General features: G+C 34.1%; 3 protein-coding genes and 1 long non-coding RNA gene across 5 annotated transcripts; 1 reads left to right on the top strand and 3 right to left on the bottom strand.

Annotated features, from left to right (window-relative positions):
- Positions 1–1,666: 1,666 nt before the first annotated feature.
- On the bottom strand, positions 1,667–4,654 carry LOC111025897 (uncharacterized). Its single transcript, XM_022303807.2, has 3 exons — positions 3,857–4,654; positions 2,619–3,114; positions 1,667–2,365 (listed from the first exon to the last, which is right to left on the bottom strand). The coding sequence occupies exons 1-3, from the start codon at positions 4,550–4,552 to the stop codon at positions 1,977–1,979; spliced, it is 1,581 nt and encodes a 526-aa protein (XP_022159499.2). The 5' UTR covers positions 4,553–4,654; the 3' UTR covers positions 1,667–1,976.
- A 9,226-nt stretch (positions 4,655–13,880) lies between these two features.
- On the bottom strand, positions 13,881–15,122 carry LOC111025943 (putative disease resistance protein At4g19060). Its single transcript, XM_022303869.2, has one exon. It carries the CDS (start codon positions 14,840–14,842, stop codon positions 14,033–14,035), a length of 810 nt encoding a protein of 269 aa, XP_022159561.2. The 5' UTR covers positions 14,843–15,122; the 3' UTR covers positions 13,881–14,032.
- Positions 15,123–17,035: 1,913 nt separating this feature from the next.
- Positions 17,036–19,715, top strand: LOC111025965 (uncharacterized). Its single transcript, XR_002603653.2, has 3 exons — positions 17,036–17,264; positions 18,299–19,395; positions 19,483–19,715. It is a non-coding gene; the product is annotated as an uncharacterized LOC111025965 (long non-coding RNA).
- Positions 19,716–19,855: 140 nt separating this feature from the next.
- LOC111025964 (deSI-like protein At4g17486) lies at positions 19,856–23,329 on the bottom strand. Of its 2 annotated transcripts, none has more exons than XM_022303908.2 (5): positions 22,802–23,329; positions 22,464–22,723; positions 21,335–21,622; positions 20,538–20,618; positions 19,856–20,269 (listed from the first exon to the last, which is right to left on the bottom strand). In XM_022303908.2, the coding sequence occupies exons 2-5, from the start codon at positions 22,618–22,620 to the stop codon at positions 20,112–20,114; spliced, it is 684 nt and encodes a 227-aa protein (XP_022159600.1). In that variant the 5' UTR covers positions 22,621–22,723; positions 22,802–23,329; the 3' UTR covers positions 19,856–20,111. The 2 variants fall into 2 exon arrangements, with proteins under 2 accessions (XP_022159600.1, XP_022159599.1); XM_022303907.2 differs by having other exon boundaries at positions 22,464–22,700; positions 22,802–23,328.
- Between the last annotated feature and the right edge of the window lie 35 nt (positions 23,330–23,364).

The raw sequence follows: 23,364 nt of genomic DNA on the forward strand, positions 1-23,364 counted from the left end.
ATTACAAAATAATTACAAAATAAAGCTTTAGGAAATTGGGAAAACTTTTCATTTCATTAGCGAATACAAACGTTGAAGTCTCGATTTCATATAAATTTTAATGAAGAAATTGAAAAAATATACATGGCGGTAGATATGTCTGAAATATCTAAATTAATAAATAAATATTTTACTATTTTTAAATAAACTTAAAATGATTAATTAACATTATGCTGATATTTTTCATATTTTATCCATTTTTTCAATAATACTATAGAAATATCGATTCACCTTTTATATCAATGTCGAACTTGTGATTTACGAAAATGTCGACATGTTTAAATTTCCATTCAAATAGTTGATTAAAAAAATTCTCAGATAAATTCAATAAATCATAGAATATGTATTTTGTTTGAAATTGATAAAAATAACTCTGTTTTTTCTTTGGTAGAGTTATTTAATATTTAAATTGGTGCATAAATCGGGTACAAAACTTGGATTCGATGTATTTTGTTTGAAATTTGATATAAATAACTTTAGAGTTGATTTTTTTGTTTTTAATTGTTGGTAGAGTTATTTAATATTTAATTTTGTGCATAAATCGGGCACAAAACTTGGATTCTTCTATTAAATTAAAGAGTTTTTGGAGTTTTTAATTTTTTTTTTGTTTGTGAAAATTGAGTAAAAATGACAATATTTATCTAAATTTAGTATCTAATTTGATAAAAAAGAAAAAGAGTGAAAACTAATACAATTTCGTTAAGCAAAGAGGTTAAAATTGATTCTTTCTCCTAAAATATTTATCAACCCTATAATTTTACAAATTTAAGAAAAATTGGAGGACTAGGAGTCGGTCAATTGAACTCACAAAAAAAAATGGTCCCCTTTAATTTTTTTACTTATAAAATAGATTTTTTACTTTTATTATTTATTTGGTCGGAATACATTTTTGTCATAAAATTTCAATTCCGTGTCCAATATTCCAAAATTTCACTATCAAATTCTTACTTAATAATTAAGCTACGGACCTTTTTTTTTAACAATTGTGGGGTGACAATTCAAACTCACTAACTTCTTGATTTGAGGTATATATCAATTACCATTAAGTTATGCTCGTTTTGACCAAATAAAATTTAAATTGGTTACTCGTACCACCACTAAAAAATTTAATATTTATTTATTTTATTTTCTCTTCTCTTCCATTATATATTTATTTCTCTTTCATCTCAATTCTTTAATAGTAGTAAGGAGGAGATACCTACTTATCGAAAAACACCTAAATTTTATAGATTTTCTCGAGCTTTGTTAAACTTTAATAAGAGAATATATGGATCACTTTTAATAAAAATGAGTTTTACAAATATAATTGATGTTCTTATCACAACAAAAGTCTTGAGAAAAGAGAAAGACTTCGCAATAAAGACTCTTACATCTATTAACATAAAAACTCTCGCTCGCTAGTTTGTTTCCTAATTTGTTAGAATTTTTCCATTTCAAATCAAGGGAGAAAGCAAGAAGATCAACACAAATTAAAGTTTGTTTTGTTCTCTTACCAAAGAATATACATGGAGAGGTCGAACATATTGCTCCCATTTTGCTCGCCCCTACCATGAGAATCACTTTTTAGAATAATTTGATTAACCTTATAGGTTTGATGTCTATGCTTTGTCAACAAAACCATCCAAAGTATTCAACCAATGAATCCCCTTTTCTTAGATAGATTATGGAGTAGTCTCGTGAGAGCACCATAATCTTCCCAAAGAGTCAAACATTTATATTCTCCCTGCACTAAAAAAAACCCTTATCCAATAAAATTCTATCTTTGCAGCATTGGTAGTTGACATATATCTTCAACCTCTCTCCTCAACTAATCAAACATTATATTGTATTACCCAATACTTTTTAGAGACCAATGGAATGAATTTGATTCTAATTGAACACAAAATTGGAAACCCACAGAACCAAAGGAGAAATGACATGAAATAACCAATTAAATATCATATGAATCCATGTCCAGAAATCTTCCCCTCCATAGCCAAGCCTTCCTTAACACACTCCTCCATTAAACTCAGAAGCTTCTCTCTTTCCCCACAGAGCTTCTCCAGTTCCCGGCGCCGTTGGTCGATTTTCTGGTCGGTTTCCGCAGCCAATTCGTGGGCCATCTCTTTCCCATGAAGGCCAAAGAAAGCCATGGCCGTCTTCTTCCACCCATCCCAAGCAAAACCCACTTCAAAGCCACACAGTTGGATCGTTCTGATCCCAATCATCCACGAAACCAGAACCTCCCCCCTCACGTTCTTCAGCTCTGTTTTCGACATGTCGTCCACCACTTTGCACAACAAATTCCATACTACCATCTTCAGTTTCGGGCTCAGATTCGAATTCCCTGTAAATTTTCATCATACGTCGATATTTTCATTTATTCAATAGTAATATCAGTCAAATATACGAAAGAAAAAATGGGATGGGGAGATATAATATTAGTAAGTTAAATTATAATATTAGCTGTGGGCAGTGAAATTTTTCAATAAATTGGTCTGATTTTGTATTTCTTGCAAAACATTCAAATATGGTCAAGATAGAACCCATAGGGAAACACTAATATTTTCCAAAATATATATAAAAAAGAAAAAACTTGCCTGCTACATCTCCATGTTTGTCGAAAATTTTTGTGAAAGTTTCAGCGAGTTTCTCCGACACCAAGTAGCGGCCGGCGGCGACGAGAACCGTCGGAGAATCCATTTCAATACCTTGGAAAGGGCTGTCGGGATCGTCTCCAAGGTCGATCTTTTCTAGAAGATCGTAAAGGGGTTTCTCCAGATACGAATAGTGGTTCAAATATTTCTGCTCGGAGTTGGTTTCGTCGTCGTCGTCGTCGCCGCCGCCGGCGTCTGTGGCCATGGCGGCGACCAGGTTCTGATACTCTGTTTCTTCAGCTTCTGAGAAAGAATCGAGGATCAGCTGCAGACTTACTCCGGGCTCCATTATTATGGTGCGGTTAATTTCACGGCTTCTTCCGCCAATTTGCTCTTCTTCTGATTCTTCATTTTGATGATCTTGTTCTTCGTTATCGCTCAACTCAAATGAACAGAGTAGGCTTGTTATGGATTCCTCTGCTTCTGTTTCACTTGCCACCTGCCAAATTGCAAAGTTTGTGGTATTAAACACAAAAATTTAAAGTCCATGGACAACTTTTGATACTTCCAAATTGAGTAATCTATTAAGAACCCAATAAAACACCATTGAGAATCCATTTTATATGAATTAAATTTGAGAAAAAACTTCTTCACTTGAGTTCACGGTACTCTGGCTCTCTCCACTTTCTCACCTCCTTCAACTTAATATAGCTTATGTTTACAATACATCTTCACAATTTAAATGTACATATTTTTTTTTAATAGAAAAAAAAACTGCAGAAGCCCCATTTAAAATTGGAAGATAATAAGGGGTTGAACGAGATAATGGTAGAGAAAAAAACGATAGAATGTTAAGCGAATTCTAAACCATCATTTTAAACTATAAAAATTAAAAAACAACGCATATATATTGCTGCATAAGTTGAAAAAATGAAGAGTAATTAGAGAGAAAAAGAAGGCGAGAAGGCCTGGGAGGAAGAATCATCCAGTTTTAAGAATGAATAATTCATTCCTCGACAAAAAAATTGAGTTGATGGATTAGATAAATTTAATTTATATATTAGATACGGGACGAGCACAATATTCGAGATATAATTTTTTTTTCTTAAATTTATCCAATTCATCTACGGGTAGTCTATTCATCCTTAAACAACACAATCTAAAAGAAGTTGGAAGGATTTATCGAGAAAAAGGAAAATTTAGACAAAACCAAAACTGCAAGAGAGAAGAAATATTGGAACCTGATGATCATAAATGACGCATTCAACATGAGCAACAAATCTACAGATGGAACACGAATAAACCCAAGAAACCCCGTCGGATCTTTCTTCTCCACAAACGCAGCAGAATTCCGGCCACCGATCAGAATCACCATTGTTATTATTACCAGACACAAGTTGGAATTCGGGGCTGGAGAGCAGCAGCGGATGGAGTACGTGCTGGTCGGCTCTAATGGCGGGCGGGAGGGCGCAGTGCACGTGCAGGAACGCGTCGCAGTGAAGGCAGCGGCAGAAGGTGGGAAAACTGATTCCCTCGTCGCAGAGAGCGCAGATGAGATGCTTGTGCTCGGATTTTCTGCGGAGGAGGAGGAGAGGGTGGGGGTGGTGGCCGACGGCGAGGGGCGGCACGGCGGCGCACCCGGCGTCCAGGGAGAAGGGGCAGGACAGGCAGTGGAAGGACGGGCCGCAGGAGGGGACGGCGCACCCGGCGCAGGGGAAGAACCCGGTGGACCGGAACAGGATTCCGGCGATGGACTGGTCGGAGAATTCCTGCAGGCTGATCATGAAGTGGCGGTGAAGGGTGTCAAGGGAGTCTATGAAGGCGAGGGGGTGGCCGTGGCGGTGGTGGAGCGGGTGCGCCGCCTGGAGTTGGACTCTGTATGTGATGTTCCGGCCGTCGTCGCCGTCGCTCACGGTAGGGCTCTCGTCGGAACTCATGGCTTATGGTATGGCTTATGGGTGATCTCTCTCTCTTGTGTGATCTGGCTTGATTTCTGTTTTATAATATGAAGTCAAATGGAAAAGGAAGACAGACTTTTTGTGCTGCAAAATTAGTTTTAAGTTTTTTTTTTTTTTAAGAATATTGATTAGGTGGATTAGATATATATGCAATTATGTGATGGTATTGGAACTTACAATCTCGAAAGAAATAGAAATATTTTCGAATTTAATATAAAGCTATAAGAGTATGGATAAATAAGAGTAATACAGGTTCTAAGTTTATGACCATCAAATTGATTGAAATCGTAACTCAAACCCTAATTTATTCATTGAAATTAGCTTAATCGGAATTAATATATAGACGCCCTAATGATTAGTAATCTATTTACTTTAGAAAAAAAAAAAAAGCAATATGATTATCCAATTCGACCCGAAAATTTTGGATTGGGTTGGGTTGGTTATTTAGTTCAGTCTATCGATTTGCTGGTCTTACTAATCCAAACTTTTGTATTACTTTTTGACAAGTATAGGAGAGAATGCACGAATGTTTTTCCTTTTTTTAAAAAAATAATATTAAGTATACATAGTTTTCGTACCGATCACCACCGAAAAATTAGACTATTATCAAAACCAGAAAATACATATCTCCTTTTCTAAAATAAAATTTTATAAGACAATTATTCTATATATAGCTGGAATAATGTTATTGAATATTAGATAAGTTAAGAAAATTTATTTTAATTAAACATGGATCGAATGACTACTGAGTGGCCGGCACACATTTAATCATTTTTTCCTTACACTACATTTTAAGTTTATTTTTGTGTATTTTTATTTATTTATTTATATGCATAAAACTCATATCAATGAAGGTTTTTTATTGCGCTTTATCATGGAGTAAAAATTTAAATAAATAATAATAATAAACTAGTTGAAATAACGTGTTATGGTCTATGGATAGTTTATTTTGTGTATATAAGAAAATAAAACATAAATGGTGAAAATGTTCAATTCATTTACTTTTAATAAAATTTTGCTTCATTCTCTTACCATTAGGAATTCATCTCCTTTTATTTTAATTAAACATGTATCTTGAACTATATATATTTCTTCTCGTCTTCCTATTTTACCCTCGCAATATATAACATATGGCATTGAAACAAGAAATTTAGATATCAAATAAATTATGTGGGTGGGAAAACTAGCTTTCTTTCCTCACAATCCATCTCTTTAATTAAAATTTATTATAAAAAAAGTTTAAAATTGGGTATCCTTTTCATAAGTCAACTCTAAGAAAATTGAACCATTGAATACCAAAGATGGAAGGGAAATGCTATTATTTTTCTCTAATGATTAAATTTTGATGTGGGACAAGATTTGAATAAATATAAATAGAGTGATTGATAAGAAGAAAGATTTAATTTTAAAAGATCAACTAGAAATTTAGAATGAAAAAAAAAAGCTGCAATCATGGTTTTAAATATCCGTGGACACGTTGACATTTTCATCGACATATCCATGTATTCATGGATTCGACATCGACATAAGAAGTAAATAGAGATATTGCCATTATAGTACCAGTAAATTGACAAAATATGAAAAATATCAACAAAATGTCATTAATATATATAATAGTTATGTTTAAAAATATATATAATATATGTATACACACCCTATTAAGATTAATAATTTTTAACTAATTTAGAAATAGAAAAATGTTTGTTCATTTAAATACTTTTTACAATTTTTTAAATTTTTCTAATTTTTATAGAAATATCCATCGCTATCGACATTTTATCGATATTTCCATAAAATTGAGACCTTCTTGCAATACAAGTTAATAAATTTATGAAGGATAGACCAAGTAGGAGCTCTTAAGCCAAGTCAAAGTCTTTGAGAAATTATTTTTAGTTGTTTTTTTTTTTTGGTTGATAACTTCTTCAAACTAAATTACCAATTAATTAAAGTGATGAAAGCTAATGATTAAAAAACAAAACACTATATTTTATATATTTTCCCCATAGTTGACTCAATAGGGTATAAAAATATATATACATAAAGGTAGATAACCACGTTTAAATTTGGAAAAATATGATGCATTGTGTGTTAAACTGATGGTGGATTGATATGGAGATTGATATTAATTAATGGGTTAAATTACACCAACAAAATCTTTTTTTTCTCCATTTTTTCTTCTCTTAAATTCCGTTATCTTTTTATCCGCCATAAAAAATTTTAATATTACATTTTTATCCCAACCTTTGGAGTGAAGATTTAAATTAATGACGTTGATAAAAGAGGACATGTTTTACTTAGGTAAGCTATTTATTAGTGTTTTTTTTTTTCATTTCTCTCTTCTAAAGCATCATCATTTGTGATTTATTTCTGTTCAACAAACAAATTAAAAGAAATTTCGAGTTGAGTTAATCACCTGATATTAAATCATCCCTTATTCATGATTTTTTTTTAATACATCCATTTTTCATGAATGATTTTGAATCTTGCAAAAATATATATAAAAACTATATACCGTAAAATTATCTCTCTTTTTCTTTTTTCAACAGCCCTAAATAAAACTCACATAAAAACCTCTCAAAATGACAATATTTCAAACACTGTACACATCTTAATTTACTTCCGATTTGGTGATGTTCAATCATATATATAACAGAAGTTCAAAAACTTTACAAGCAATCAGTAGACCATTATATTTATTTACAAGTCATAGAGCAACCCCATAAACTTTCTCACACTTGTTATGGGACCATCATAATTCTTCTTCTCTTTCAAAAGACATTTGATATCCACAATAAAGTTGCAGCCATCACAGCCATAGTTGAAAGCTCTACAACTCTGCCCACAAACACAACAATTAGACTTCTTTCTAATCCTCATGGTGAGAGGATGAGGGTGATAGGGATATTGAATCTCCTTAGGCAATTCTGAACATCTTCTATCAAAAAAGTTGATCAATCCATGTGAACATGGTGCACAAAAGTGAGGAGAAGCCATTTGTTGCATATATAACAGAGAGTCTTGCTTTGGAATCCAATTGGTGTCAATGCCTTGTAACATGCACAACATGAAATTCCTTCTGCTAGTTCTCGTTCTCGCTCTTGCCCGTGCGGCCTGTTGTGGTTGGAGCAGGAGCTCTGATCAGATGTGACGATTTCGATATCTAAATCAGTTGTGGAAGGTCGGGTGCGAGTGAGAGAGGGGAGGGGGTGGAAGTTCCCGGGCTTGGTGCGGCTGCGGCAAACTTGAGATGGAGGGAGGGGAGAGTGGTGGGAGGGAAACATGGGGAGTTGGAGCAACAAAGGTGAATCTTCATATAGGCAATATGTTAAAAGATGGCTATGGCTCAAGGATTTGAACTCCATTTGCTTCTCTTGCAAGTAGAAGTTAGAATTTGTTTGAATAATAGTTTATTAGGGTAGTCGGGAAGTTGGGAAGTTTTCATTTTTGTCTTCCTCATGTTTCATTGTCTATGAATTTTTTAATTGAATGTATTATGAATAAGTCAACCATTAGATGGATAGGTTCACGGAATTAAGACTTTGTTTGCTTACAAGAAATCACAATGAAATAAGTCAACCATTAGAGGACTGTCACTATGTAAGGTGCTAACACTCTGTATCCAAACTACGATACAACTCAAGGGACCACCCAAGATGCTGACATGGCCCCTATCTAAGACATTGAGGAAGGCAGGGGATGTCGGTGGTCCCTTGGACCCAAGTATGGCATACTGCTCTCTTTGGACGTCTCATATAAGGAAAAACTCCTCTCTCTCCATATATATGGAGAAGGCTGCCAACCCTATTGTAGGTAAGCTACATTTTCCTTGCACATCTCCTTGTGAAGATTCAGCACATACTATCACTATAACTCTCAAATAGTACCGCCCTCTTACTCTTTTCGTACTATATATGTTTGCTTCGAACTTCAATTTTAACTTAAGTATCGAAGTACATTCGGTAGAGCACCAAACTGATGCTAGATTTCTATGTGCAAGCAATTAGAGCTAGAAGACGAAGGCATATGTGGCACTTAGGTGAATTGCGCCTAGCTAGATATCCGCATCAACAACTAATATACCTTTTTCTCATTCTAACTAATTACAAACACATCAACTAAAATTTATGCTTATATTATTTGTAATAAAAATAATAATTGATTTTAATTTATTCTAATACTATTTTTTATAGTAAATATTTTTTTATTATAGCAAAATTATTTAATATTAGCAACTAATAAATCATTAAAATAAAATTACATCAATTAATGATTAATGTAATTTTTATTAAATACAAAATATTGGTTAAATTTTGCGGTTCCAATGATGATGAATTATATTTAAATAATTTTATCAAAAGTAAAATTAAATGATTGATAAATTAAATAGAAATCTGTAATATTATGTAATAAAAAATAATTAACTAAAAAGGTTAGTATAATTTGTATATTAGAAGAACATTATTAGTAATATAAATAATAAAGAAAAAATAAAATTGTAAATTAATGAAGAAAAATATGTATCCATTAATAGATATGATAAAGTTTCTTTTTTTACATGGATCTCTCTGACCTGTCAAACCTTTAACGATGGATCACAGACAAAACGTCAAATATTTTTGTTGTACTAAAAAAAATTAATTTGAATCATCTCTCCTTTTCACTTCTCATTTATAGTTAATTGAGAGTATAAGAACGACATTTGAGGTGAATCACTTTTATTTTGTTATTCATCGCATGCTACATTTTCGTCTTCGAGAACACTTTCAAATCAATCAACGTCATGCCAACCAAAATTGGTAGTGGATAAGTAGGATGAGAGGGATTTTTCTGTTTTTTTAAGAACAAACTTTTCCTCATCTTTTTTCATTTGTTTTCTTTCTTATTATCGTCCAGTAATCTATAGCTCTTTAATTTTTTTATTAAAAAAATCAATAAAAATTAACCTTGATTAAAATGAATGACCATAACAAATGTCATACTAAAACACAAAAACTAAATGGATTATGGCAAAAAAAAAAATTCAAATATTAAGAAACAAAAAAGTAAAAAAGCTGAAGAGAGATTTTAAATTTCTCACAAAAAAAGAGAGATTTTAAATGTACCAAACTACAGATATCTTTACAAGAAAGACACATCAAGCAAAATAGAAATTTAACTTCGAATTTTACTTGAATGTTGATTCAAATAGATGAAGAGATGCAAAAGAGAAAACCAACTTTAGTCTATTTGCTTGAATGACAATTCGCGTAAAAAAAAAATACATAAAACACTTTCGCATGCTTGAAATTCCATCCATTTGAAATGGAAAATTTTTGGACAAAAAATATAAGATTTTAGATCAGTTTTGATTTCAAATTTCTTTTTTTCTTTCAAAACAAAATACTAGAAATGATTTCAAGGCTCAGGCTAATTTGCCCTTTTTTGAATTTAGTCCTAAATCATGACCATGTTTGTTTTCCTTTTTCCTTTTTGCCCAGAAGAAAAGTGCAGAGATTTCACTTGGAACTTTTTTTTTTCTTGTTGGCATATATTCTTCAGATTATATAATTGTTCGAGGAGAAATTCAACAAAGAGAAATCCGAATTAATGAACTTGATTTGTATTAAATGTATGTCGTGTTACAATCTCTAATATATAATATTCTGATTACTTCTCTCATATGTAAACTTTAATTCGAGGACTTGTGAGTTTGTTCTCCAATCAATGGGTTTGTGTCTTAATTTCTGGTGTATTGAAGAATCTTTAGAGTCTTCGACTGTGAAATTTAATGCTTAGCAAAGCTTGTGGCTTGACGAAGTCTTCGGCTCGCTTGACGAAATCCGTAGCTTGATGAAGTACTTCGGCTTGTAGCTTGGCGAAGAGGAGATTCATAATTCTTGAAGTCTGTAGTCTTTAAGTCTTCCGTCCTTCGAGTATTGTTGGTTCTGGATGCTTCGCACTCTTAACGGTTGTGATAACTTTGAATGCTCCGAAGTTTCTGAATCTCCAATGCTTCTAGATCTCTCTGAATGTCCCAAATGAGAGGTGACCCTCCCTATTTATAGAGTCTTGGTGGGTCTTATTGGACAATAGGCTTAATGGGTCATCGGCTTGCGCCCAATCTCTCCATAGATTTTGATCTAATTAATTGATTCCATCGGATGGCCATAAGAAAGACACGTAGCATAATTTGATTCATCGATTTTAAAATTAATTTAGGACACGTGTAATTTAATCATTGGTCCTAAATGTAATTTTAATTTTGTGATTTAATATTTAGTAATTAGACGAAATTTCTCCTTCAACGATAATATCAAATAATAGACTATTCTTCAGATTGCTGTATGTTGCTTCCAATCTCTCATTTGTGTGGTTGTCTTCCCCTTCACCTGTCTATTATGCATTTAATAGTGTAGAATTATCGGTTTCATTATTCTTGCAAATAATTTCTCTTTATTTACATATTTTATGACTAAATATAATAGGTCTCTCAAATACTATTTGACACATCAAATCAACCCACCTTTATTAGTAACATTCGACTTGTACCAAAAATTTCTGTTCTTTCAAAATTTCATTAGCAATATAACAGTTCAAGTAGCAATGCATACATACCAAATTATTGCTAAAGCAATAATTTTGATGACACATCATTTAGAATCCATTAAGCTCATATTTGAAACTTTAAAAAATATAAAATAATAAAAAAATGGTAAAATTTAAAATTATAAAGTGTGTGTATGTATATTGTGTACGTGTTGATTCAAACTTCCTACCCCACTTATCGTAAAAAAACAAAAAAATAAAGAAAATAAAACCTAGGATCTTTCTAAATATCATAAACCTATATTCTTCTTTTCTACTTCTATTTAGAGAGAAGGACGTTTATCACTGAGCGGTCATTTAGGTGGCTACTTCTAAGCAAACCTCCTGGTTGTCTCTGCACCCCTGTGTCCTTTATTACTGAGCGGTCATTTAGGTGCCTTAGCTGGTGATCCGGGCTGTTTCCCTCTCGACGACGAAGCTTATCCCCCATCGTCTCACTGGCCGACCTTGACCCCTGTTATTTTGAGAACATATCTAGTATCCAGAGTTTGCCTTTATTTGGAACCGCTCTCGCGGCCCGCACCGAAACAGTGCTTTACCTCTAGATGTCCAGTCAACTACTGCGCCTCAACGCATTTCGGGGAGAACCAGCTAGCTCTAGGTTCGAGAGAAATTGGTCCAAGAAACTGTGGATACACTTCTTGATAATGGAATCCGCGGAAAACCAATGAGGGATGGCCATAATAAGGTTTACAAGTCGTTTTCCGATGTAATTGAAGGAAAAGAGGGAAGATTTTTCGTGAGACTCTGCTTGGCAAACGGGTCGATTATTCAAGACGTTCTGTGATTGTTGTAGGGCCCGCACTTTCATTACATCGATGTGGATTGCCTCGCGAAATCGCAATAGAGCTTTTCCATACATTTTTAATTCGTGGTCTAATTCGACATCTATTATAGAATATCTAACTTTTAGTAGAAGTTATAATTAATATTTTAACGAGTTGAGTTAGATTTAGATCTGTTGATGCGTGGATTATGCTCTACCGGTTCCTTCCGAGGTTCGCACCAAACTTGATTATCAGGGACTTGAAGACCTACAAAACCAAACAAGACTAAACCGGTGTGACACTTGTCACAGGGACTCCGATGCCTAAGTTAGCAAGGGGGAGCTTGAATTCGGCTTACCTTAGGGTTAGGCAGTGTGATTGATTTATAGTCACCTTGAAGGCTTCTGAACCTTCTAAATGAGCTATAAATGATTGTTGTGAAGGCCCAATGATTCGTAGACAACAGAAGAGAGAGAATTTCGGGCTCGGCCTCGAGTAGGGATATTCGGTGGGTTGACATCGGAACCGAGCGAAAGAGATCGGGTGGCGTCCTGACCCGGAGGCCAAGACTAGAAACCGGCGCCGAGGTGGGTCAGTCTTCAAGAATGGGCTGGCACTTTCGTTATGGGTCGACCCTCTTTGTCGATGATCTCGGGCTTCACGGTCCGGCCTCTCGTCTCGCTTGGACCATTTTTGCTCACTATAACAAGATCGACAAATATTTACAAATTTATGTGCGCTAATCTAGATTTATGATGTTGATGTTATTAGCAAACCAATAATTTGAAATTACAAGTTTAGTCTCTTAGCTTTTAAAATTATATCTAATAGTTTCTAGTCTTTAAAAGGTATCTAACATATCTTAAACTTTTAAAGTTGTGTTTAATAGGTTAGTAAACTCCAAAAAAGTGTTTTAATAAGTCCTTCAACTTTCACTTTTATATCAATATATCCTTAGTCTATAAGACTTTTTTTTTTTAATTCAGAGATCTATTACTAATGGGTCTTTTACCTTTCAATTTTGATCTTTCACAAGATTGAAAGTTTAGAAACTTGCTAAACATTTTTCGAAGTTAAAAAACTTATTGAACATAAATTGAAAAATTTAAAGACGTATTAAACACAACTCTACAAGTTTAGAGACGAAACTAGGTAATAAATAAAATAACTTTTCAAATATAAATTTAACTTTTTAACTCATAGATTATATCCCAGTTCAATATAATTTGCAATTATGTTATTGAGTTAGATGTCAAACAAGCCCATTAGCCTGCACGGCAACAATTGGTTTACTCTTTTTTAGTAACCTCTTAGTTTGAGATATGTGTCAATTATGAGTTATGCTCGTTTTGATTGGTTTACTCTATTTGGCCTAACAATAATTGTACGCTCTTGTAAGTATGTATTTTTATATACCACATAAAATAAAATTAAAGTCAAACTCAAATATAACGTAAAAAATACTCGTATTAAATTTATGCCATGAATACATTAAGGGGAACTTCAAAAAGTTATATGACAGTTGGATTTTGTGGCGTAGCAAACATGGAGAAATGCAACAAACAAACTAGTGAACCGAGTTTGAAAGAAAAAACAACACTAAATTTGATCTGTTTTGATTATTTTTTTGTTTCTGTTTTTGAAAATTGCTTTTGTTTGCTTACCATTTATTTAGAATGTTTTCACCTAAAACCATATTTGATCCCTTAGAAAATTTTCAAAAACTACTTTTCTAATTCTTAAAATTTAGATTAAATTTTAAAAATGATTTAAAAATATATGGTTTATAAGTTTAATTTTCAAAAATAGAAAATCAAGAACAAAATAGTGGAACCTAAATGTCTAAACCTATCCAAAATTACAACAATTAGAGACAAAATAAAAAATTTCACAACTTTCGAGATTATGAATTTAGTTCGAAATTTATTTAATAAACCCAACTCAAAAAGACCCACTTATAAGGTATAATATAACTAATTTTATATCAATCATCACCTTCTATTTTTCTAATGCCAAGAATTTCATCCTCAAAACTTCCCAAAATATAGAAACCCATACAATTATTGCAATATGATAAAAAAGAAAAAAAAATCAAACTTTTTAATTTCTAATTTTCTTGCTGGAGCTTAATCTGCCCCATCATCTTGGCAGTCAATGGGAGGCCACCACATTTCTTTAACAATTCCACTTTCAGTTGCTTCAGATTCGAAGGATTTTGGATGGAGCCTCCATTTTTCCCGACTTCTTGCCAGAAAATTTCCCAGAAACTTTCTGGGTCTTTCTGGGCATTCAAACAGCGAAGATTTTGCTCCCCCACCATCAATTTTGCCGTCCTGTGGCTCCTGCTCGTCACGATCACAGCCCCTCCATCCCCTTTCGGAAACCCATCTCTCAATTTCTCCCCAATTTCCTCGGAACAAGAATTCAGATCTGAATACCATTTTTGCTGTTCTTCAGTTTGCTGTTCTTTTGTGTCGTCCAGCACAATCAGATAGCGTTTTCCCCTCAGCTGCAGGCGGAGGGCGTGGAGGAGGCCGGCGAGTGTTTGGCCGGCGAGAAAATTTGAGTTCTCGCCGAGAGAAATTAGGATTCTGTTCAACAGAGCGATTTTGGGATCTCCGGTGGAATTTTTCGACATGGAAACCCAAATCCTTGGGAGAAATTTTGATTGCACTTCTGGGATTTGGAGAAGCGCTTTGGAAATCGTCGATTTCCCAATCCCTCCGACTCCGACGATTCCGATGGCCTTGAAGCCGTTGCCGCCGTGTCTTTTCCCCAGCATTTTCTGCAGAACTAGGAGTTCGTTTTCGACGCCGTGCACGGCGGATCTGTCGACGGTTTCCGAAACCCATTTGAAGATTCTGGTTGTGGGTTCGGCGGCGGGATGGATCTCGGAATTCTGCAGCTCGCCGTTCATGGCTCCGGTGGGTTCAGGTGCTTTAATGGCGGAATGAGTGGGAGAAGCTTTTAGTTTTCAGAAGCAGCTGCCGATTTGGATTTGGATTTTTGCGTTGAAGAAGAAGACGACTGCCATTTTTGTTGGAGCTGTGAATTTTAGTGTAGCCATCCATGGCAGAAGAACCTTCTTTTTCTTTTCTCTCTGTCCTTTTTTTTATCTCGACGACGAGGACCCACGATTTTTTGTGGGGCCGGCGGCGAAAGAAAATTCATGGAAGAGAAGCTAAATTTCAAGGATAATATCGTGGGTGTGACTTATCCCACCACAATTAAATGTTTGAAAATTAAGATGATGAAATATATTTTTTTAAGTATAATATGTAGGATGGACAATCGAACTCACCGTTAAAATATATGTTAATGAAATATAAAAATAGAGAAATTTTCTTTTCTGAGATATAAGGAGCTCTCAACATTAAAAAAATGTACTATAGATTTTTAAAAAGCTCATACAATCCCAAATTAGTAAATGAATAACGATACTTAAATACTACCATGACAGTATCTCTCTTTCTTCTTGATTGTCGCTAAAAAATTTGATAACTCATAATTTCTTTGAAAAAGAGAAAAAATAAAGTTTAATGGTGGTCAGCAAGCAAGAGATGACTGATGACTTCCTAAGTATTATTCATAAATTAATACATATACTTTGAGAATAAAGTTATTTATAGGTAAAAAGAGGCGAAATCATAATAAGGGTTATGGGGAGTAAAATAAATATTTTGAAAGTTTGGTGACATGTTAAAACAAACTACAACGTTTATAGATTATTCTAAAATTTTTTGAAAGTTTAAAAATTAAAATAAAATTTAATAAACATTAATGGTTAGGGTTGTATTTATTTAGTTATGAAATTTAAAAATATCTTTATAATTATGCTCTAAAATTTCAATTTTGACTCTAATAAAATTTTTACATTTAAGATTATTTGATCTGACATGTCAGTGGTGATCTTGCATGATGTGTAAGAAAATTGGCCATTGAATAAAATAAAGGTAGGCATTCACATGTTTTCGCTTGACTAATTATAATAATAGAATATTAAACTATATTTTCATAAAATAATAGACAAGTCAATATACAATTTTCAAAATTTAAGGTCTAATCATAATAATAATATATAATAATTTGAGAGTGAATACCATAAATTCAATGTCAAGCTGTATTTTGATAAAATATTTCAAAGTTTAATTAATCGCCATGTTCTTGGGAAATTATGTTAGTCCACAAAAATATAAAAGTTGTATTTTGATAAAATGTCAAATTACAATTTTAATCGCAAGGATTTTAGAATGGTATTTATTTAGTATTTAAAATTTAGAAGAAATTTAAAATTATATTTTTATTGTGTTTGTGTTATCATCATCATATTACTGTATCTTATCTATTAATTTATTAAACTATTTGTCCCATCATGCTCTATTGATAAATATTTAGATAATTTTTCTTTAATATTGTCGATATTAAAAACAAAAAATTTAAAAACTAAACAATAAAATTGCAAATTATTTCCAAGACAAAAGTTGACTTGAAAATATCTCAAATAGTCAATAATAATGCTTATCTAGTTCGGATTTGTAATTTATAATTGAAATATTCTTAAAACAAAAAGATTTGAGTCATAAATTTTATCTTTCAACGATGGTGTCAATTAAAGTATAATTTGATTGAACTTGAAAATTAATTTATCCTGTAATTTTGTATCTCATTTTCTTAGCTCATTGTCAACAAGAGCTTAGATTAACTAATCAAAATATTTCTTTGCCTTAAATGCCAGAGATTCGAATTCATCACTATTAAATTTTTTTTTTAAGTTCTTTAACTTATTTTCAAGTATCTAATCTCTCACGCTACGTAGGACAGTGTTCAAAAGACGGGGACATGGAAGACTTCCATATCCTCATCTCAATCTCCACCTCCACAAAATTCTCCACTATATTTTAATGAGATTATGGCTTTAATTAGGGGTGTTTAAAAAACCCAAGGGTTGGGTTGGGTTCAATTGAACCTCGGTTTGGGTTGGGTTGGAAAATTCCCTACTCAACTGGATCGGGTTGAGTCTTGAGTTGACTTGACTCGATAGTGTTTTACTTTTTTTCAGATATATATTATAATACCTTTAAACTTTTCATCTTTAATTTCTAACCTTTCATTCAAGGGTTTTCTTCTTTTCTCGTCTTCATCTTCTTCCCTCATTTTGAATCTCTCTAATCTCTCCATCTCTCCTCTCACTCAAGCTTTCACTGTCGCCACTCTGCCATTCGCCCACCGTACAATCGTCGCCTCCGTCGTCCACTCGTTGCAAAGTCGGTCGCCGCCCTGCCGTCGGCTGCACCGTTGCCACCCATCCACATCAATTTCGGTCGCTGTCAATGAAGGAGGTATGAGCAGTGGCACCTTCTTCGTTTTCTTTTTTTTTCTTTTGTTTTATATATCAACTCGACCTAACCCAAATTTTTTGGGTTGGGTTGGCCATCAAATTGGATTGGGTCGGGTTCCACATATGGCCAACCCGAAAATTTGGGTTGGTCCAAAAAACCCCCTAACCCGTGAACAACCCTAGCCTAGAGAATTATTCCCAAACTTGTTATTATTAGTATTTTAATATCTCACTATTATTTGAAAGAAATTTGTAATTAAATGCTTAAATTTTCCAACTTCATATACATGGTTAAATAGAATTACCATTTAAAGGAAATTTTCTCAAACGACCCAATAAAAAGAATAAAATATTTTTATCTCAGTCAAATCTAGATTTAGATTTCTGTTTTATAATTATGGAATGGCGACATAAAACAAAGTAGGGTGAAGAAGAAGACAGAGTCAAGAAGGTTTCTCATCTGTAGGCCACAACTGTTTTCCGTTCAAATCTGACTAAAATTTTCCGGTAATTTACTTTCCCTCCATCATCCACATTTTTCATCTCTAAAATCATTTTTGGTTGTGTACTGAAATGGATCTCAACCCTGACGATCTGTTACCAACTCTGTAACCACTGCAAAAATGTTAACATTGGTAATGATAAGTTTATATAAGTCATTGTCATAAGAATTAGACCATCTAAGAAGAAAAAATCGACGACCCCACCCCGCACGTTGTACTAAAAAATAAAAAATTTTATTTCAAGTAGCTTAATTCTTCGTTTAAGTTTCTAACGACTCGTTAAATATCATGTTACGTAAGTTTATTATTATCCAATTCTGACATCCACAGTTCTCCAACTGAAAGGGGTATAATTGAAAAATGTTGAAACACATAAGAATAACAAACACTCAAATCAAATTCGACCGTCAACCTAAACATAGCTCAACTGGTTAAGACATATATCCTTGATCAAAACATACTGCTATACTAGAAAAGCATACATTTAGCATTTTTACCTTTATCATAATTGTAATAAAAGTATCTATGTTAGGTATGGGGTGAGAGAAAAGGCAAGCATCTCTATGGAGTCAGATACAGGGCAAAGCATCTCCATTGACTCTATTGAGCGATATGGTCACAGAAGAGGTTAAGAACAACCCAAAGTTTCAGGAAAAAATTATACAAAATTATGGAGACAGGCCTACTCTGATGATCATTGCTAAAGCCTTAAATCATATTGCAGAGGAGAATGGAGATTTTTGGACTGCACATTGGGGATATGGAGTCAAGAAGAAGAATCCATTATTGTGGTATGCCTACTGAACTTCAAAATGTTGAAAACAGGCCTTTCATTATTGTGAGAAATATGGATTCTTTCACAACTATCAAGGAAATACCTCAGATATGGAACTTATGCTTCAAGAAATTTTTCAACTCTGTATGCCCTTCTTTAAAAGGAGAGGAAGATGGAGAAATCTATGTCCTTAAAGATAGGATTATCTACTTTATGCAAATTGAATATGCTTCCCTGGTTGAAAATGATTTATAAAAAGCTTATCTAAGTTGAGCAATGTGAATGCTTTGAAAGGCTGTTGGATTCGAAGTTGTACCAACCTGGAGAATCTAATGCAAGACGAGGATAAACTTACGTTATTGGAAATTACTCTATCTATGGATATCCAACCTTCCTGTTTTTAGGAGTGTGCTTCTACAGGCTGCCAATTCGAGAGTTTCGAAAATCTCAAACAGTTGTATACAAATTGTTGCCCACTGCACGAGACTCTGTTCATTTCCTCTAAGCTTTCGAAGAGCCTCGAGATTCTCCATGTAAAATTTTGTGATAGATTGCAGAATGTTTGTAGATGTGAATCCAAAGAAGGGTGTACTTTAGAGAAGTTGCACAAGCTGGCTCTGTTAGAATTGCCTGAGTTGACCAACATTGGCCTTAAACTAAGAACTGCTTATATTGGGAACTGTCCTAAACTTGGAGTTAGAGACAAAATACATGAAAAAATTGGACTGTCAAGTTCAGGAGTTGAATGGGTCTTAGACTAATCAGCAATGAGATGGATCCTTGTCATTAAAGAAATATAATTTATTTTGAGCAACAAAGACAGTGAAGGATCATTTTACTGCCAGAATTTACAGGTTAGTTCTATTTAACATGTTACATTACTATTTTCTCGTAAATTTTCTATTTTAATTGATTGAATTTTGTGGTAAATTCACTTCCAGTTCCTGGTGAAGTTGGTGGATCATCAGTCAGTGAAGCACTTCAATCTCCGTTAAGCCTGCTTCTGATAGATTTGTAAGGAATGAGCAAAAAAAGAAAGCACAAAAGAGTAGCTGTCATGTATTCTATTTATCAAGGGAAGAGTTTCCTTCTGTAATGTAGTAAACTTCAATTATAACATTGTAAGTCTAAGTTCTAAAACTCACCAAGATCATTTTCGAATACCTCTATTGTGGTTGCGGCGTCGTCCTCGTCCTTGTCTGCTACCCTTTGTCTGGTGGCAGCCATGAAATGAGTTTTTAATACGACGCCCTATGGCAGGTCCTCCTATGATGGTGATGTGTGACTAGAAGTTAATAAGAGTACAGCATAAACTTGATGAAATCTGCTGATATTTTACAATATTGATTACAGTTTCATTTCAACCACCTCGACGGAGTGTTTTTTTTTCACCTTACATTCCCCAAATGATACTGACAGCCTACAACTCTAGGTTATTATCATCATATCACCAAACATTTGGATCTCAAGTAGTTTGGCCTCATCAAATGTTGCATTCAATATTGATATATCACAAATACAAACAATAGATAGACCAAGGCAAAGAAGTTGGAACCAGAGGGTAGTGAATTTAAACAGGTTCTCTAGCTAGCTTCACTGGTTTCTCTTTTAGGAATGCTACATCAGCATTGGGAGTCATCAGTAGATGATGATCCAATTCCTCCTCTTCGCTCCTAGCTGATGTAGAAGATGCAAGAGATTCTGACCCATCGTCATCGTCATCGTCATCTGAATTACGATACGCAGATCACAGGATTAACAAGGAGGACGATAAAGAACATAAACCTTAAGAGTGATACAGAGAGTGCTTCTATTTCATTTCCATCACCAGTATGTTCATTTCACATGTAAATTCAAGTAAAATTATGATGAATTAATCACAAAAAAGATGCCTTGACATCCTAGATATTTTCACACCAAAAAGCAATTACTTCTCAAGTGAGGAATGCATATATACACACCCATATGAAAATATTGTTTATAGAAAGAACCATACCAGAATATGCTGGATGATCAGGAAGATGTCTCACTGCTGAAATCTGAATGCTTTCTGGAAGAAGACAATTGCAGAATGAACCTGTAACTCCAAACAATAGTATCATCAGGCAAAAGAACTATACAAGCATCAAGAACCCTCTGCAAAATACAATGATATATATTGGTGTTCTCCAAAACGTCTTTCTACACAAGAAGCTCATGGATCACAGATACATCAGGAAAAAGAACTATTTTTCCATTCATCACTAATATTTACGAGTCAAAAGGTGTTGTCACGTAGATGGCAATGCCATTCTAAGATGGGAAATAAATATAAGTGAATCCTAAAATTACACAGGGTTCAGCAAAATCAAGAACTACAGATTAGGTATAGAACAAAACCAGAAATTATTTACTCTATACACATTTTTTTAATGCGTTTAATCAAAGTTCACACTATTTATTGCATTGTCATACACCTCTTGTTCAACCCAAATTTAAAAATATTTCCAGAGAGGTTAACAGTGTTACTAATTTTGAAAAAAAATGAGGGACCAAAGTAGAGCAGTCAAAGGTCTAAAACTTAAAAATGGAAGTTTAGTAAAAGCCTAAAAGACAAAAAATAATATTGAACCTAGTTTTGAAGTATCAGTTGGCCCAGGAAATTATAAACCTTGGTTAGCCTATCTAAGAGTAAGGAGATGTTCAAGCTACTGCAATTGCATTATTGCAATACACATAGTTACCGAATTAATTCCAACCAAGCTTATAGCAAGACACAAGATTGCATGCTGAAGAGAAGAAAAGATTTCTCACCTAATCGAGCAAGCCGATTCACCCATCCAGGAATGGACTTCCCAGTTAGTCGCATGCTGACTTCTTCTGTAAAATGGTTGCAATTTTTGGCAATCAAATGATATGTGTCACCATGATATTCTGAAGAAAGGTGCTCCATGAATGATCGAAATTCTGCACGAGACAAATCAGTGCTTCCCAATAGCACTGACCGTCGGAAGATAAATCCGGGGCAACTTTTTGGTTCTACCTCAAACACCCCACTGGTAGGATATTCATGTGCTCCAAAGCCATACTCCATGGCATGAACTGAGTATCAAATTAGGTAAGAATGACTTTATGCTGGGTTAAAATGCAAACAGAACAATGCATCTAGATTGGCAATGAATTCTCAAATGGTAGAGCATTTATTGACAATAAAACTTGAGGAATGGGTAGTTCCCCAAATGGCTTCTAGCTATACTTGTATGTCACAACCAACACAATGTGCAAGCATGAAATGACTTCTTAAATATAAACATCATATATAAGGCACAATTCACTGGCATGATCACATCCTCAACAGAACCAAGACAGAATCGGTTACACATTATTTAGAAAGCACTGGTTTCCTACAGAACCACTGTCAAGCGACAGCATACACACTAATATTTGCAACAGTTCCATGGAATCTGTCATCCTCAACTTGTATATCCCTAGTAAATTAAATGAACACTTTACTTGTGTCATTCATTAGACTATTTCAAGCAAACACTCATACTTCTCACAGATAAGTGCCAATAATCTGACACCATGATAGTTCAATAGATCATACTCTGAATTCTCCTATATCCTATCAAGTCAAGAAAACATAAAAATAGGATTGTATACTAAGACTACCTCATAATGGTTTAAATAATGGGTGAACTCAAAGGTACGTCCCAAACAAATATCCCAGCTCAACTAATTCCAGCTCCCTCCCAATAAAACGCAACTAAAATATACCATTTTCATTATCCATGCTTCATATATTGATCCCAGGATAACCAATACCTATCCCATTGCAAACAAACCTTCCCACTGAAAATAAAAATCAACACAGAGCACACAGCAACAGTTGTATTGTCAAGAGGGAGAAAGTACCGAATAAAGAAGTATGAAATTTACATACCCTCAATGCCCGAATGAAAGATTCCGAGCCCAAACCAATAGAGATAGTTATTTATAGGAGTAAGATCGTAGACATTAAGATATAACAAAGCATGACTGCTGCCCTGCTCCTTGTCCTCGGTTAAGTCCGGGCTAGATCTCAGTGGAAACATACGCATTGTGTCTAATAGCCAGCCCGGTTCGATATTCCGCCAAAAATTACAGACCAATCATCTCCGAGGCCGACCCTTCAAGAGACCTGAAAATTCAGAAGAGAAGTAGCTGCAGAATCACTATAAACCTGAGAACTGGGACGAATTTTTCCTGTGAAGTAAAGAGTTTCAGAGCGCGGGAGAAAACCTTGAGCATCAGTTTGGGTCCCGAGAAAAAGGGCGGAAAGATCCCAGTCTTGGCAGAAACCTGAAGACACGAAACTGCAAATCCAGTATTTGCAAAAACAAAGAGGAACCTTGAAAATCGAACTAGCATTCAAAGAGTAAACCCTAGAAACATCGAAATGGGTCAAATTGAACAGAATTTGAGGACATTTGATCGAATGCGAGAATCAATGTGGAGGAGCTGAAAGAGGTCGATGAATTTAGGGATCCCGATCCCTTCAACTTTCCGGATGTAAATGAAAATCAAAATCAAATTACGTAAAATTTCAAAACGAAGAATCGAAAGGGCTGAACGAAATCTGGTGTTTTTGTCTCCAAATCCAGACCACAATCAATGGGGATGGAGATTATGAAAATGCCCTAAATTTCCATGATTTATCACCAAATTGCCCAAGATTTTCCCCAACCGTGTTTTCAAAAGGTTGAAATTGAAAATTGGATTGAAAATATGTTATCACCTTGCGTATCAAAATATTATGTCGTTTTAATTTGTAACTTTTTAATTCTTATGCTTTCAGAAATCTA

This window comes from Momordica charantia (assembly GCF_013281855.1).
Source record: "Momordica charantia cultivar OHB3-1 chromosome 6 unlocalized genomic scaffold, Mcharantia_2.0 BLBB01000006.1, whole genome shotgun sequence".
Taxonomy (NCBI): domain Eukaryota; kingdom Viridiplantae; phylum Streptophyta; class Magnoliopsida; order Cucurbitales; family Cucurbitaceae; genus Momordica; species Momordica charantia.

Bases quoted from the DNA above. Each gene is read 5' to 3' on its own strand.
- LOC111025897 (XM_022303807.2), bottom strand. From the start codon at position 4,552: ATGAGTTCCGACGAGAGCCCTACCGTGAGCGACGGCGACGACGGCCGG. The intron at 3,115-3,856 runs GTTCCAATATTT...GCAATTTGGCAG, and splicing joins GCGTCATTTATGATCATCAG to GTGGCAAGTGAAACAGAAGC. The intron at 2,366-2,618 runs GCAAGTTTTTTC...GAAAATTTACAG, and splicing joins CAAACATGGAGATGTAGCAG to GGAATTCGAATCTGAGCCCG.
- LOC111025943 (XM_022303869.2), bottom strand. From the start codon at position 14,842: ATGAACGGCGAGCTGCAGAATTCCGAGATCCATCCCGCCGCCGAACCC.
- LOC111025964 (XM_022303908.2), bottom strand. From the start codon at position 22,620: ATGCGTATGTTTCCACTGAGATCTAGCCCGGACTTAACCGAGGACAAG. The intron at 21,623-22,463 runs GTATGTAAATTT...TTTGATACTCAG, and splicing joins CTTTCATTCGGGCATTGAGG to TTCATGCCATGGAGTATGGC. The intron at 20,619-21,334 runs GTGAGAAATCTT...TTGGAGTTACAG, and splicing joins GAATCGGCTTGCTCGATTAG to GTTCATTCTGCAATTGTCTT.